This window comes from Magnolia sinica, chromosome 1 (genome assembly GCF_029962835.1).
Source record: "Magnolia sinica isolate HGM2019 chromosome 1, MsV1, whole genome shotgun sequence".
In the NCBI taxonomy this organism is placed as follows: Eukaryota; Viridiplantae; Streptophyta; class Magnoliopsida; order Magnoliales; family Magnoliaceae; genus Magnolia; species Magnolia sinica.
In genome coordinates, this window is record NC_080573.1 from 136,865,806 (window position 1) to 136,881,223 (window position 15,418).

General features: G+C 39.2%; 1 protein-coding gene across 1 annotated transcript; it reads left to right on the forward strand.

The window, feature by feature from the left end:
* Positions 1-7,470: 7,470 nt before the first annotated feature.
* On the forward strand, positions 7,471-14,943 carry LOC131219911 (uncharacterized). The gene is made up of 3 exons (XM_058214900.1): positions 7,471-7,959; positions 12,154-12,383; positions 14,460-14,943. The coding sequence occupies exons 1-3, from the start codon at positions 7,629-7,631 to the stop codon at positions 14,736-14,738; spliced, it is 840 nt and encodes a 279-aa protein (XP_058070883.1). The 5' UTR covers positions 7,471-7,628; the 3' UTR covers positions 14,739-14,943.
* The last annotated feature ends 475 nt before the right edge of the window (positions 14,944-15,418 follow it).

Sequence of the window (15,418 nt, forward strand, 5' to 3'; positions counted from 1 at the left end):
TTTTCCTTCATTCAGGTATGTGTGACCTTGTCAATGGAATGGATGGCAAATAAACATAGCCCTTGGGAAGTTTTTTTTACCATGGGCATTCAATGACCATTGTTTCTTGTGCTCCACCTGAGATCTACATCTGCTTTATTTTTGGGACCATGCACTAAAATGAGCTGTAAAAAGAGATGAACGGTGTGGATATACAACATATACGTCGACGTGGGCCCCGTGATCAGTGACTCACCTACTTAGCTGTTATTAAGACCAGTTTTTTCCATGAGACACCCAAAAAGGAGAACTAATAAAACTTTGTAAACACTTCACAAAGGTTTATATAGAAAGATCATCATCCTCTTTATGAATGTAGGTCATAACCACAACAATATAACATGATAAATGATTCATTTATCTCGCATGGTCCAGTGATAGGGAGGAATAAAAAATAACAAGGAGGTAGAATTGAACACATAGGCCCCACCTTAATGTAGGCATTGTATACCACACGACATCCATTTTACCAACTTATTTTAGAACATGAGCAGTGGGTCACACCACAGAAAATAGTAGTTATTAAACACCCATCATTAAAAACTCCCTAGGGTCCACTGCAAGGTTTATTTGCCATTCAACCTGTTACTAGGGTGGCACGGACATTATGAAGGGAAAACATAAATATATTCTTAGTGACCAATCACCAATATTTTCCATGGTCTAGTCAACTAGAGATTTATATCTCTTTATTTTTCCGGCCCACAAGCTGGCAAAATCGATTGCCAACGTGGGTATACAACACATACATCCAAGTGGGTCCCAAGGACTAACCCACTATGTTGTGACACTAGACTCACCTAACATGCTCTAAGGGGAGCAGATTAGGTGAGGCCGGACGAGATAAGGCCTGATTTCGCTAATTAAGTTTGGTTGGGCCAACCCACGTTAGGTCAATCATAATAGACCAAAACTACTTTCAAACATACAAGTCATTTCTAACAACAACAAGTGGCCTAATCAAATGGCCCAATATTGGTGGGCAATGAATTACGTATTACTTTGATAATGCCTTTGTGAGTGTTGCCATAACCATGGGGCCCATTTTGATACATATACTCATGTGTATCCACGCCTTCCATCAGTGTTTCCAATTCATTTAAGAGTGTAGTTCTAAAATTGATGCATATCCAAATCTTAAGTGGACCACATTATAGGAAATAGTGGTCATTGAACACCCACCATTAAAAACTTCATAAGGTCAATAATGTTTATTTTCCATGTACTTGTTGATATGAGTAAACAAATATCAGCTCAATCCCAAAACCTTTTTTAGCTCTCAGGAAGTTTTTAATGGTGGCATTCAATCCTTGCTGTGTGGTCCATTTGAGAATTGGAACCATTTCAATTTTTAGAAGCATGCCCTAGAATGATGTGGAAAAACTAATGGATGGCCTGGATAGATAACACATATTAAGGTGGGCCCCATGATCAGGGCAAGGCAAAGATTAGGTGAGTATGAGGTAAGAACTTCTTGGGTTATTCCCTTACCATGGGAGCCTACCTAGATGAATAGGTTATACATGCACATCATCCATCCGTTGTCCTACTCATATTAGGCCATGGGCCCAAAAACTGAAGCAGATCGAAATCTCATGTGGACCACACCATAGAAAGGGTGGTGATTGTCCAATAAAAATGTTTTATGGGCCACAAAAGTTTTGGAACAATCTGATACTCGTGTTTTCCCTTCATTCAGGTCTGTGTGACCTTGTCAACAAATTGGATGGCAAATAAACATAGCCCTTGGGAAGTTTTTTACGATGGGCATTCAATGACCATTGTTTCTTGTGCTCCACCTGAGATCTATATATGTTTTATTTTTGAGACCATGCCCTAAAATAAGTTGTAAAAATAGATGGACTATGTGGATATACAACATATACATCGATGTGGGCCCCATGATCAGTGACTCAACTACTCAGCTGTTACCCAAACCAGTTCTTTCCATGAGACACCCAAAAAGGAGAACTAATAAAACTCTGTAAACACTTCACAAGGGTTTATATAGAAAGATCACTGTCCTCTTTATGAATTGTAGATCATAACCACAACAATATAACATGATAAATGATTCATCTGTCTCACATGGTCCAATGAAAGGGAGGAATAAAAAATAACAAGGAGTTACAATTGAACACATGGGCTCCACCTTAATGTACGCATTGTATGCACACGACATCCATTTTACCAACTTATTTTGGAACATGGGCAACGGGTCACACCACAGAAAATAGTAGTTATTAAACACCCACCATTAAAAACTCCCTAAGGTCCACTGCAAGGTTTATTTGCCATCCAACCTGTTACTAAGGTCACACGCACATTATGAAGGGAAAACATAAATATGTTCTTAGTGACCAATCACCAATATTTTCCATGGTCTAGTCCACTAGAGATTTATATCTCTTTATTTTTCTGGGCCCACAAGCTGGCAAAATGGATTGCCAACATGGGTATACAACACATACATCGAAGCGGGGCCCAAGGACTAACCCACTATGCTGTGACCCTAGACTCACCTAATATGCTCTAAGGGGAGCAGATTAGGTCAGGCGGACAAGATAAGGCCTGGATTTGGCTAAGTTTAGTTGGGTCAACCCATGTCAAGTCAATCATAATAGACCAAAATTGCTTTCAAACATACAAGTCATTTCTAACAACAGCCAGTGGCCTAATCAAATGGCCCAATATTAGGCCATGTTGGTGGGCAATGAATTAGGTATTACTTTGATAATGCCTTTGTGAGTGTTGCCATAACCATGGAGCTCATTTTAAAACATATACTTATGTGTATCCACGCTGTCCATCAGTGTTTCCAATTCATTTAAGAGTGTAGTTTCTAAAATTGAAGCATATCCAATTCTTAAGTGGACCACATTATAGGAAATAGTGGTCATTGAACACCCACCATTAAAAACTTCATAAGGCTAATAATGTTTATTTTCCATGTAATTGTTGATATGAGTAAACAAATATCAGCTCGATCCTAAAACTTTTTTAGCTCTCAGGAAGTTTTTAATGGCGGGCATTCGATCCTTGCTGTGTGGTCCATTGAAGAATTGGAACCATTTCAATTTTTGGAAGCACGCCCTATAATGATTTGGAAAACTAATGGATGGCGTGGATAGATAACACATATATTAAGGTGGGCCCCATGATCAGGGCAACACCCAGTACGGCACAGATTAGGTGAGTATGGGGTAAGAACTTCTTGGGTTAATCCCTTATCCTACCGAGATGAATAGGTTATACATCCACGTCATCCATCCGTTTTCCTACTCATAAAAAAATGAAGCAGATCGAAATCTCAAGTGGCCCACACCATAGAAAGTGTGGTGATTGTCCAATAAAAATGTTTTATGGGCCGCAAAAGTTTTGGATCAAGCTGATACTCATGTTGTCCCTTCATTCAGGTCTGTGTGACCTTGTCAACTGATTGGATGGCAAATAAACATAGCGCTTAGGAGGTTTTTTTTACGATGGGCATTCAATGACCATTGTTTCTTGTGCTCCACTTGAGATTTGTATCTGCTTTATTTTTGGGACCATGCCTTAAAATGAGTTGTAAAAAGAGATGGACAGTGTGGATATACAACATATACATCGATGTGGGCCCCATGATCAGTGACTCACCTACTCAACTGTTATCTGGACCAGTTTTTTGAGAACTAATAAAACTATGTAAAGACTTCACAAGGGTTTATATAGAAAGATCATCGCCCTCTTTATGAATAGTAGATCATAACCACAACAATATAACATGATAAAATTTTCATTTCTCTCGCATGGTCCAATGAAAGGGAGGAATAAAAAATAACAAAGAGGAGGTAGAATTAAACACATGGGCCCCACCTTAATGTATGCATTGTATACCACACGACATCCATTTTACCAGCTTATTTTAGAACATTGGCAGTGGGTCACACCATAGAAAATAGTAGTATTAAACACCTACTGTTAAAAACTCCCTAGGGTCCACTGCAAAGTTTATTTGCCATCTAAACCGATACTAAGGTTGCATGGACATTATGAAGGGAAAACATAAATATGTTCTTAGTGACCAATCACCAATATTTTCCATGGTCTAGTCCACTGGAGATTTATATCTCTTTATTTTGTTAGGCCTGCAAAATGGATTGCCAACGTGGGTATACAACACATACATCGAAGCGGGGCCCAAGGACTAACCCACTATGATGTGACCCTAGACTCACCTAATATGCTCTGAGGGGAGCAGATTAGGTGAGGCCGGACGAGATAAGGCCCTGATTTGGCTAAGTTTGGTTGGGCCAACCCAAGTCACGTCAATCATAATAGACCACAATTACTTTCAAACATACAAGTCATTTCTAACAAGCAAGTGGCCTAATCAAATGGCCCAATATTAGGCCATTTTGGTGGGCAATGAATTAGGTATTACTTTGATAATGCCTTTGTGAGTGTTGCCATAACCATGGGGCCCATTTTTATACATATACCCATGTGTATCCACGCCATCCATCAATGTTTCCAATTCATTTAAGAGTGTAGTTCTAAAATTGATGCATATCCAAATCTTAAGAGGACCACATTATGGGAAATAATGGTCATTGAACATCCACCGTTAAAAATTCATAAGGTCAATAATGTTTATTTTCCATGTAATTGTTGATATGAGTAAACAAATATCAACTCAATCCCAAAACCTTTTCAGCTCTCAGGAAGTTTTTAACGGCGGGCATTCGATCCTTGTTGTGTGGTCCATTTGAGAATCAGAACCATTTCAAATTTTGGAAGCATGCCCTAGTATGATGTGGAAAAACTAATGGATGTCATGGATAGATAACACATATATAAAGGTAGGCCCCGTGATCAGGGCAACACCCAGTAGAGCACGGATTAGGTGAGAATGGGGTAAGAACTTCTTGGGTTAATCCCTTACCATGGGAGCCCACCTAGATGAATAGGTTATACATCCGCATCATCCATCCATTTTCGTACTCATATTAGGCCATGGGCCAAAAAAATGAAGCAGATCGAAATCCTAAGTGGACCACACCATAAAAAGTGTGATGATTGTCCAATAAAAATGTTTTATGGGCCACAAAAGTTTTGGATCAAGCTGATACTCATGTTTTCCCTTCATTTAGGTTTGTGTGACCTTGTCAACAGATTGGATGGGAAATAAACATAGCCCTTGGGAAGTTTTTTTATGATGGGCATTCAATGACCATTGTTTCTTGTGCTCCACCTGAGATCTGTGTCTGCTTTATTTTTCGGACCATGCCCTAAAATGAGTTGTAAAAACAGATGAATGGTGTGGATATACAACATATACATCAATGTGGGCCCCACGATCAGTTACTCACCTACTTAGCTGTTACTCGGACTCACGTAATCCGCGGCCCACCCACTCACGTGTTACCCGAGTAACTCCTAATCGGAAAGGGATTGGCTACTCCTAGAGTTGGGCATCGGACCGAGTCGAATTGGATTGAGTCCAACTCGACTCGGTCCGAGTTTTGCATGGCCTAACTCGAACTCGGTCCGATCCGGGATTGAGTCCGGGTCATCTGACTCGATTTGATCCTAACACATGCTGGCCTGAACCGATCCGAGTCCGTCTCGGTCAGGAAAACCGAGTCGGATCGGATTTAGCCAGGTTCGGATCGGTTGTACTCTCGGCCTCACCCATTTCTTACGGAACTCAGCCATTTCCAACAAGAATTCACACGCACCAATCCATCTCTTCTCAAAAGTATGCCACCGTGGCATGTAGGTGCAATATCAAGAGTGTCCATCCGTGGGACACATGTTATGAGGGAAGAGACTTGATTCACATCTTCTACTAGGTTTACTGAAGATCTGTAAATAAAGCTCTCTAATGATGTAGCAAACACACATAGCCCATAGGAAAACGCTTCTACTGGATCAACAACTGCAATCAGAAACTTCTTTTCTTTTTTCTTCTTCTTCTTCTTCTTCTTCTTTATTTTTTGAAAGACACAAACTTCACAAACTCTATTTGAATTTAAATAAATAAATAAGTAAATACTAACCTGACTGAGACTGAAGCTCCCCCAAGATCTTCATCTCCTCAAGAAGAGCTCCACTAGTTCTCAAGCCACTGCTTTTAATACAGTTCTCTTGAACAGAAGACATACTTATCTATGTAAATAGTTACAAGCACCCTTCTCTACCGCACAACAGGATCCATCTCCATTTCCCCAAATAAAATGATAAAAAAAGGAAAAGACAAACAAAATCCACATTGCCAAATCCTCTAATTCTTTTCTCCCTCACTCCAAACCACTTCCCACCAAAAACCCACCTTTAAAAGCGAAAAACCCACTATCACAAGAAATGTTTTTCTCTCAATCAATCTCATACAAGCACTCTTCTCTATACAAAAGAGATGGAAATCGGATAGGAGAGGAAGAAGATCGGGAATCGGGATCTTCGGATCGAGCTTTCAAGAAGAATAGGAGAGGAAGAAGATCGAGATTCGGGCAGGCAACAGCGTTTGTTCGGTAGGGTAAGAAAAGAGGGTACATGTTTTAGGGTTTTTTAAAAAAAGGTATTTATACTACCCGACTAATCCGCTTCGGATCGGTCTGGATCCTTTCAGTTCAGGTTTTCGGATCAGATCGGTCTGGATAGACCACTATCCGAACCTGACCCAAAAACCAATCGGATCTAGATCGACGAACTCGATTCGCACCGATCCAGACCGTCGGTTCGGTTTGGAACGGCTCAGATCAGGCCTAATCAAGTCGGATCCACTGGATCAGACCCGACATGCCCACCTCTAGCTACTCCCCCCGCCACTAGCCAATGGCTATAGTCTTTAATCTGGGGGGCCCACCATGATGTATTTGTTTCATCTATACCGTCCACCCATTCTTCAAGATTTTTTTATGGTATGAAACCAAAAATGAGGTTGATCCAAATATCAAGTGGACCGCATAGTGTTGATTGAATTCCTACCATTAAAAACTTCTTGGGGGCCACAAAAGTTTTGGATCAAGCTGATATATATTTTTCCCTTCTTCCAAGTCCGTATGACCTAATCAACAGGTTAGATGTCAAATAACTATTACAGTGCGCCCTAGGATGTTTTTAATGTTGGAAATTCAATCAGTACTGTTTTCCCATGGTGTGGTCCACCTGAGAGTTAGGTCTACTCATTTGTCGGATCAAGCCATAAGATTATCTTTAAAAATGGATGGACGGCGTGGATAAAACACATACATCATGGTGGGGTCCACATAGCACCGACCACTAGCCACCTGGCTGGTGGCGACGTCACTAGCCAAACCGCGTCCCACCTAATCCGCACCCGTGAGGGCCCGGCCTCAACGAGTCCCACGTCGAGTTGGTTGAATCAGCACGTGTTCCACTGTCTACTCGCAGCTTAAGCTGTTACAGGTGTAATCTCCGCTATAAAATCCCGCCACCTACCGTAATTGAATTCTATTCTTCGTCTCAGAGAATTAAAAGGACCTTTTTTCTCTTCAAAATCCTGAAAATCCCAACTCTCCTTCTGGCAGAGATTTTCTCCCCAAAATCCTAAATCTCCCTCTCGCAGAGAAGAAGAAGAAACATCCATGGCGGACGGAGCACGGAAAACTCTGCAGCCATGGCAACACCTCGACGGTAAGGTTGTGTTAGTGACGGGCGCCTCTTCCGGCCTCGGCCGTGAATTTTGCTTGGATCTTGCGAAGGCCGGATGCAAGATCGTTGCTGCCGCTCGAAGAATCGACCGATTGAAGTCTCTCTGCGAAGAAATCAACGGATTGACTTCTTCCTCTTCCGTCAGATGCGCTGCGGTGGAGCTCGATGTCACAGCAAAAGGCTCCGTCATCGGAGCGTCCGTGCAGAAGGCGTGGGATGCATTCGGCCGGATCGATGCCTTGGTTAATAATGCCGGAATTAGAGGTGATTTGGATTTGTTTTTGTGTTTTTAAAATGATTTTTGGATTCGTTTCAGTTCCGTGAAATTATTTTAGAATCCACAAATAATAAATCTCTCCCTAAATGAGTTTAGTATGTGGCCTAATCTAATTGTTGTGCGACTCCTGAGTGGACTGTTGCTTAATAGCATACCTTCTCTTTTTCTAATGCTATACATAATCATTGCTAATCATCTCTGGTTTGCAGACAACAAGATGCGATGATGTGCTCACCGGCTCACCTCAATAGAAAGGCATATCTTCACAATTGAATATCTGTTTGCCTATTAAATTGTTATCATCGATACTTACTCAAGCACATCTTACTTAAAGGATGAAAGAAATTCAGCTGCTTATGTTTGAGGGAAGTTCCAGAGTGATGCAGGGAGATCATCCAGATCTCCTGAGATATTTTTTCCATTTTTTTTTTCTTTCTTCTTTTTGTCTTTTTCTATTGTTTCTCTACTAGTAAGTCTTCAAAGTTAGTACCGGATTTGATTTGATCAATGCCTAGTGTTGCAATGGATCATATGGGCTATGATTTACAGAAATAATTTAGGCCCTGTTTTAGTTAACACTAATTGTTACCGTTAACAGTGATAATGAAATGTATCAGAGATCTTGATCTCTAATACATAATTACTATTAAACTCATTATGTATTAGAGATCAAGATCTTCTGACACGTGATTGCAGTTATCTAAAATGAGATGAATAGGAGTCTACCAAACAGGGTCTTACTTCTTAGTGGTTGCTTAGCTTTGCTGTATTTACAGTGAATAGGGGATAATTAGGTCAAACTTACAGTGACTGATGGGGAATGGCACCACCGCAAGTCAGATCTACTTTGATTTTCAATAGCGTGGCTGGATGTACTTAGATTGATGGTGAAGGGCACGGTATTGGGTTATATATGCTCTGGCTGATGACAAAGTTCACAACCAGGGTGTCCTATATCGGTTACCGTTCTCCTTTTTTATACCCGTATCGGCCGATACGGGCGTAACGGCCGTTACTGACCCATAACAGCTGTGGCTGCGGCCGCAGCTTCTTCTTCTTCTTCTCTCTCTCTCTCTCTCTCTCTCTCTCTCTCTCTCTCTCTCTCTCTCTCTCTCCTTTCCCTCTTTTCTTTTCGGTTTCCCTGTCTCTTCTTTTTCATTTCCGGCATCGAAAACGGAAAGAACCGCGTGGCTGTGAGCTGCGGCTTCGGCCGCAGCTTCTTTCTTCTCCTCCTCCTCCTCCTCCTCCTCCTCCTCCTCTCTCTCTCTCTCTCTCTCTCTCTCTCTCTTCTTTTCGGTTTCCCTCTCTCTTCCTTTTCATTTCCAGCGTCGAAATCGGAATGGACTGCGTGGCACGCACTTATTAGTATTTTTTTTTTTTGTGTGTGTTCTGCGGTGCATGCTGAACAGTGCACTTGCACTGTTTTGTTACACGGTCCGCTATAATGTTTATTTTCCATCTAACCTGTTAATTAGGTTACACTGATGTGGATGAAGGGAAAACACACATGTCAGCTTGATCTAAAACTTTTGTAGCCCCCAATAAAATTTTAACGGTGGACGTTTAATTATTGTTGTTTCTTATGCTGCGGTCCACCTGAGCTTTGGATCTGCCTCATTTTTAGGGTCATGACCTAAAATTATTTGGCAAAATGGATGGACGGTGTGGATATAATACATTCATCACGGTGGGGCCCAAAAAACTTTGACACTCGTGTGCTACACTTCACAATCCGAGTCCCGCCTAATTCTGGCCCTTAAAAAATTGTACACAAGACATGTATTAACTTAAAATTTACCTATTAAATTATGAACTATAGATGCTAACTCACAATGCCAAAATCAAATTGTTTGAATAGTTATAATTGTTAATTTGTGGACGCTTATTTTTTAAAATAGAGCCTTTTGATTTTTTTCATGATTCACTATCCAATAAATGTCTACCAATTTATAAGTGGGATAATGCCAATAAATTGTATGAATTTGAGGCTGATTTGGGGCATGGATTGGTCCTCCAAGTCAGCCCCAAATTGGCAACGCCATCTACCTGAATTTAATTTCATTTTTAAAAAAAACTATTGGGAGAAACAATATCAAATTGTCAAGTATATAAATTATATATTTAGAAAACTAAATATATGAATTTTGTCGTCAAATTCAGGTTATCTAGTTCATAAATTCATCAGATAGTTTGATACAACTTCTCACCAAAGAGTGGACCGTTACACCACCATAAACATGTTCCAATTTATAAATGAATGCATATTTGGAATGCTTAGAAAATTTCGAATTTAATCCATATTTTTTCATATATTTTTGGCAAAAAAAAAAAAATTGCGCCATTATGGGCCGTTACGCCCCCGTATCCATATCGGTTTCGGTAGGCGTCATTACGCCAACCGATACCGATATGGGACACCTTGTTCACAACAACGAATTGGATCTTTTCCGATACCAAGTGGCATGGATTTTCATTGAGGAAACACCCCAAACCTCTCACAAGGGAATTCTTTAAGAATCACCTGGAATAATGAGGATATTTTACTAAAGATTTCTGAAATCAAAAGTGTAGAGATTGATTTTTTATTTTTTTTGAAAAGTAAGGATGGAGAGATTGATGAGGATATTTTAAACAGAATTCAAGCTGGGTGGATGAAGTTCTGAGTGTTGCATGACCGCTACATACCAATGAATTTGTGTTTGATTGCCATTCATCCAAGATGTCATCATCATCATTTGTCAAGGTCACCCAAGATTTAGGGGTAATTTTTAAAATTTAGCTATTTGGACAGTGATGCTATATGTGGCAGAATATTGTTCAATTTGGAGACTGATAGAGAGATAAAATGATAGAGAGCCGATTGAGATGATTACAAAACTCGAGATAGCCCCCTCAATGAGGAGATCTTCAATTTGGGTTGAAGGGCCCAAAAGGAATATGAAGGAACAACCTGAAAGCATGGTTCAAAATATCAGCTAATGCATATTGTATCAGCCAATGAACAATGGTATTTCTGACATGAGTTGGTCAAACGGCTTGGGTTGTGGGTTTGCTCCCCACAGACATGAGTTCGATTCCCCTCCCCGTGGATTACCGAATGCACGTAGTTGGCGGGGTGATTGCCTGCATCTGCAGGGAATAGTCTCGCCTCAAAAGCGGGTGGGGACATCCTGCCGTTGTTAAAAAGAAAAGAAAAGAAAAAAAAAACATTGGTATTTCTGGTGAAGTACATGATGCATTTTAGTATGCATCTCTGATACATGACTAAATTGTTAATTACAAAAAAAAAAAAAAAAAAACTCATAGTGACACAGCTGGAATGTGGTACATATCAGCCAAAACATACTGACACTTGCCAGTTTTGGAGCTCTCTGCCATGTGTTCCATTACTGATTTTCTGAACCTTGCTTTAAAGGACTTGGATAGCTCCTTAAACAAGAATGATTAGCGAAACATGATTCATAAAGCTGACTGAAAATAGCTTGGGCAAGGCATTAATGATTAATCATTATCATCTAAGCCCTATCCCAAGTACTCGGTGTTGGCTACATGAATCCTGTTCTGCCATTCCATTTGATGATGATGATATAATACACATAACAAAAAAAAAAATTCTAATATTTTCTAATTTACTGAAATGCACCAAAAGTTTCATAATTAGATACTAGAGATTATCAGTCGTTGCCAAGGAACCAAGTTAGTTCACCACAACATTTTTTAAGTATCTATTAGTTTTTTAAATATCAGTCACTAGGGTGTGTAATAAAGGTTCGAAATAACATAATGACATCCTTATCTCTAATGCTGTCATACAAGTAAAAGCATAAAATCTTATGCTCTTTACAATCAAATTTCATGCAACCAAGGTGCATTCAAGTAGATCTTATTGGGTAGGGTATCACATACGCCCATTATTACATCTTCCAGGAGTGCAAAATCTTTGATCTTTGTTTATATAATTTCAACTATAACGATATCAAGATTTTTATTTTTATTTCACTTTGCTTTTGTAAATTTATATAATATACCCACATTTGTTGTTCATGCATTGCATCTCACTCGTGTCTTAATTTTTATTCCGGTGTTTGGCTAATTTATGAATTGTTTCACTGCCTTGTGGCTTGTAGCTTTTATGCTTCAACATTAAACACGGAGCTCTAACTCCAATTCTGTGTGTATAGGCAGTGTGCATTCCCCGCTGAGTTTGTCTGAGGAGGAGTGGAATAATATCATTACAACTAATCTCACAGGATCCTGGCTAGTATCCAAGTACATTTGTGAGCACATGCAGAAAGCAAATCAGAAAGGGTCGATAATCAATATTTCATCTATTGCCGGTCTTAATCGTGGACAGTTACCTGGAAGCTTTGCCTATGCTGTATCGAAAGCAGGTGTAAACACCATGACCAGGGTACCTATCACTCAACCGATTAACTGGTCTCATGCCCTACTAGATTGCTTTTAGTTCAACATTATTTATTAGAATATGGGAGTAATTTCAGTGAGGAATCATTGTTCTTGTGGTCATCATGCCTAGGCACTGTTAATTTTTTTATAGAAGGAATAAGGATTTCATTTGTGGTCATGCAGCATGGACGTGGCTATGCTGTCTGAAATTCATTTTTTAGTTTATTTATGAAAATATGAAAAAAAAAAAAAAAAAAAGTTAAAGACTTTTTTACTATTATATACACAAAATAAGGCTCCAGTAATAAGCAGGGAGAATTTCTTTTGGTAAAGCTAAGTATATTTCTTGAACTTTGCATTACCGAGTGAATTGTCGAATACATAGGACCTAATTTGAATGCTGTGTTTCAGTATCAGATCTAATTGAGTGCCAACCATTTCTCATTACCATTTTGTTCGCAGCATGCCCGAATTTAGCTTTTGAATATTGGAGATGCATATTCAATACCTCCCTTTAATGTATTTCTTTGATGTTCTGCTTACATTGGTTATGGACGTGAAGTGAATCTACTAGTGTATTGCCCGAGTGTTTGCTTCTGCTCGTGCTCTTCTTCTTCTTTTAATTATTATTATTATTTTTTAAAATTATTGCTCAAATGCTTCTACTTAGTTTAAAATGGCACATGCTTACTAGTAGGGGTGCAAATCGGGTGGGTAGGGTCAGGTTGAAAGTCAACCCGAGCCTAACCCGACCTGAAATAGAAGTCCTCTATGCTCGACCCAACCCAACCCAAATACATGTGATTATTCCCAACCTGACATCAGTGTTTGAAATATTGGTATCGCGTTACATATCGCATTCTTGGGATAGAGATACGCATCGGTTATCGCACGGGATATATCGTTTGTATCTAGTAATTTATCGCACTTTTTGGGAAACATGGGAAATTGTTGAAATTTTCAATGAAACTTCAGGGATTGTTAAAAGAAGTCCTTAATACTTACTTTTAAATCATAACATATCTAAAAAGAAGTGCACATAATGGGTTTCCTTTGTATGGGGTCCTACGCTCTACGCTCTTTGACTGAACTAATGCAACTATATTCAAATTGAATGCATAACTTTTAGAGTGTATGCGATGATCATTTCATCAAATACTCTTAAATACTTCGAAATTAGTTTCAATTGTTAAAGGAAAATTTTGAAAAAAATTAATATTTTAATAATTTTTAATTTAAAATATTTTTTATTTTCCAAAAATAACAAGGACATAACAAATTAGTAAATCAACCCTCATACATGCTTGATTTCATGTTTGGAGTGCAACATTACAAGCAATTTGGGTGAAATTAAGAAAATTTTGAATTTTCTCCAAATCGGACCACCTGCACTCAAATTTCAAAATTACATTATATGTGATGATCATTTCATCAAATACTCACAAATACTTCGAAATTGGTCTCAATTGACAACTGGTTGAAAGAAAATTTCGAGGAAAAACATGGAGAATATGAAGAACCAATGGATATCGAAATCAAAGCTCCAACTCCATGATTTTTCATGCAAAACATGAAGAACCAATGGATTTGTAATCATTTGATACTGATTTAATATAATTTCAAAAAAGAAAAAAAAAAAAGAATCGGAAATTGAAAATGCTCACCGGATCGAACATGTGGGATATATCGATACTAGTTGTGCGTTTCGTATCGCACGGGTGGGATACAAGCTATATCTTGGGATATATCAGCTGATATTGTCGATATTTAAAACATTACCTGACATAACCCAACCCGAGTTTGCGCGATCCAAACCCAATCTGAATTCAAATTGGGTTGGCATTTCCCAACCCGAACCTAACCCGGGGACCTTGAAAACCTGATCCAACCCGACCTGAACTCGGATTGGGTTGAGGTTTATCCAGACCCAAGTTGCAGCCCTACTTACGTGTTTTCAATCCATTCACTGTATGTGCCCTTTTATCAGTTTGTTGCGACCATTTAAATGCATTGAGTATCGGTTGTTCTGTTTGCTATTTTGAATGGTGATTGAAGAAACCTGGTGTCGTTGGAACAACAGATCATGGCTATGGAGTTGGGGGTGCATAATATCAGAGTCAACTCAATATCACCAGGATTATTTAAATCTGAGATCACTGAGGGCCTTATGCAGAAAGAATGGCTCAACACTGTCGCCGAAAGAACTGTCCCATTGAGAACATTCGGCACGTCGGATCCAGCACTGACATCACTTGTTCGTTACCTAATCCATGACTCATCAGAGTATGTGACAGGCAATATGTTTGTTGTGGAAGCAGGCGCAACTCTTCCGGGTGTGCCTATTTTCTCGTCCCTTTGATCTCCATCTGTTCTCTTCTATACATTTACAGGCAGTTATGTTCTAGACTTGGGGATTCGAACGACAATGGTTGGTTCTCCAGCTTGATTTATGGCTTGGGTAGATTTCTCTGCAGAGAATTGTTTGATGTATTTAGCTCAAATATCCTGCATATGTATTATCGCCATATCTATTGATGAAGACAATCAAATTTAGGTGCTTTCAATATGCCTTTCCTTTGCCTGCTTTCTTACTGCAAACATGAGAACACTTAGATTGCTAGGGACTCCCATTTACTGGTGCTAAGAGCCCATGAGGATGACGTTGATGATCATGATTCATCCATGAGATTTTGATTTTGGTGAACTGTAACCATGAAAGGTAAGGTGCCTCCACTTTTCTCTGGCGACACTAACAATTCTTTCAGAAGCAACCGTAAGTTTATGGCCACCACTTATCACAGTAAGGGCCTGTTTGGGTTGTAAGTAGCTTAAGATAAGCTACTTATTCCACAAGTAGCTTACCTTAGTTTCTACCTATTAAGAAAAGTATGTTTGGCAAACAACATACTTATCAGCTTCTCCTCTCTTATGTCTCTCCTGATGCCTCTCTTCAGCAACTTACGAAAAATAGAAAAACTAAAAAAATTAATTGAAGTGATTAAGCACTTTTAAATAAAAAGGTTATTTATAAATAATCAT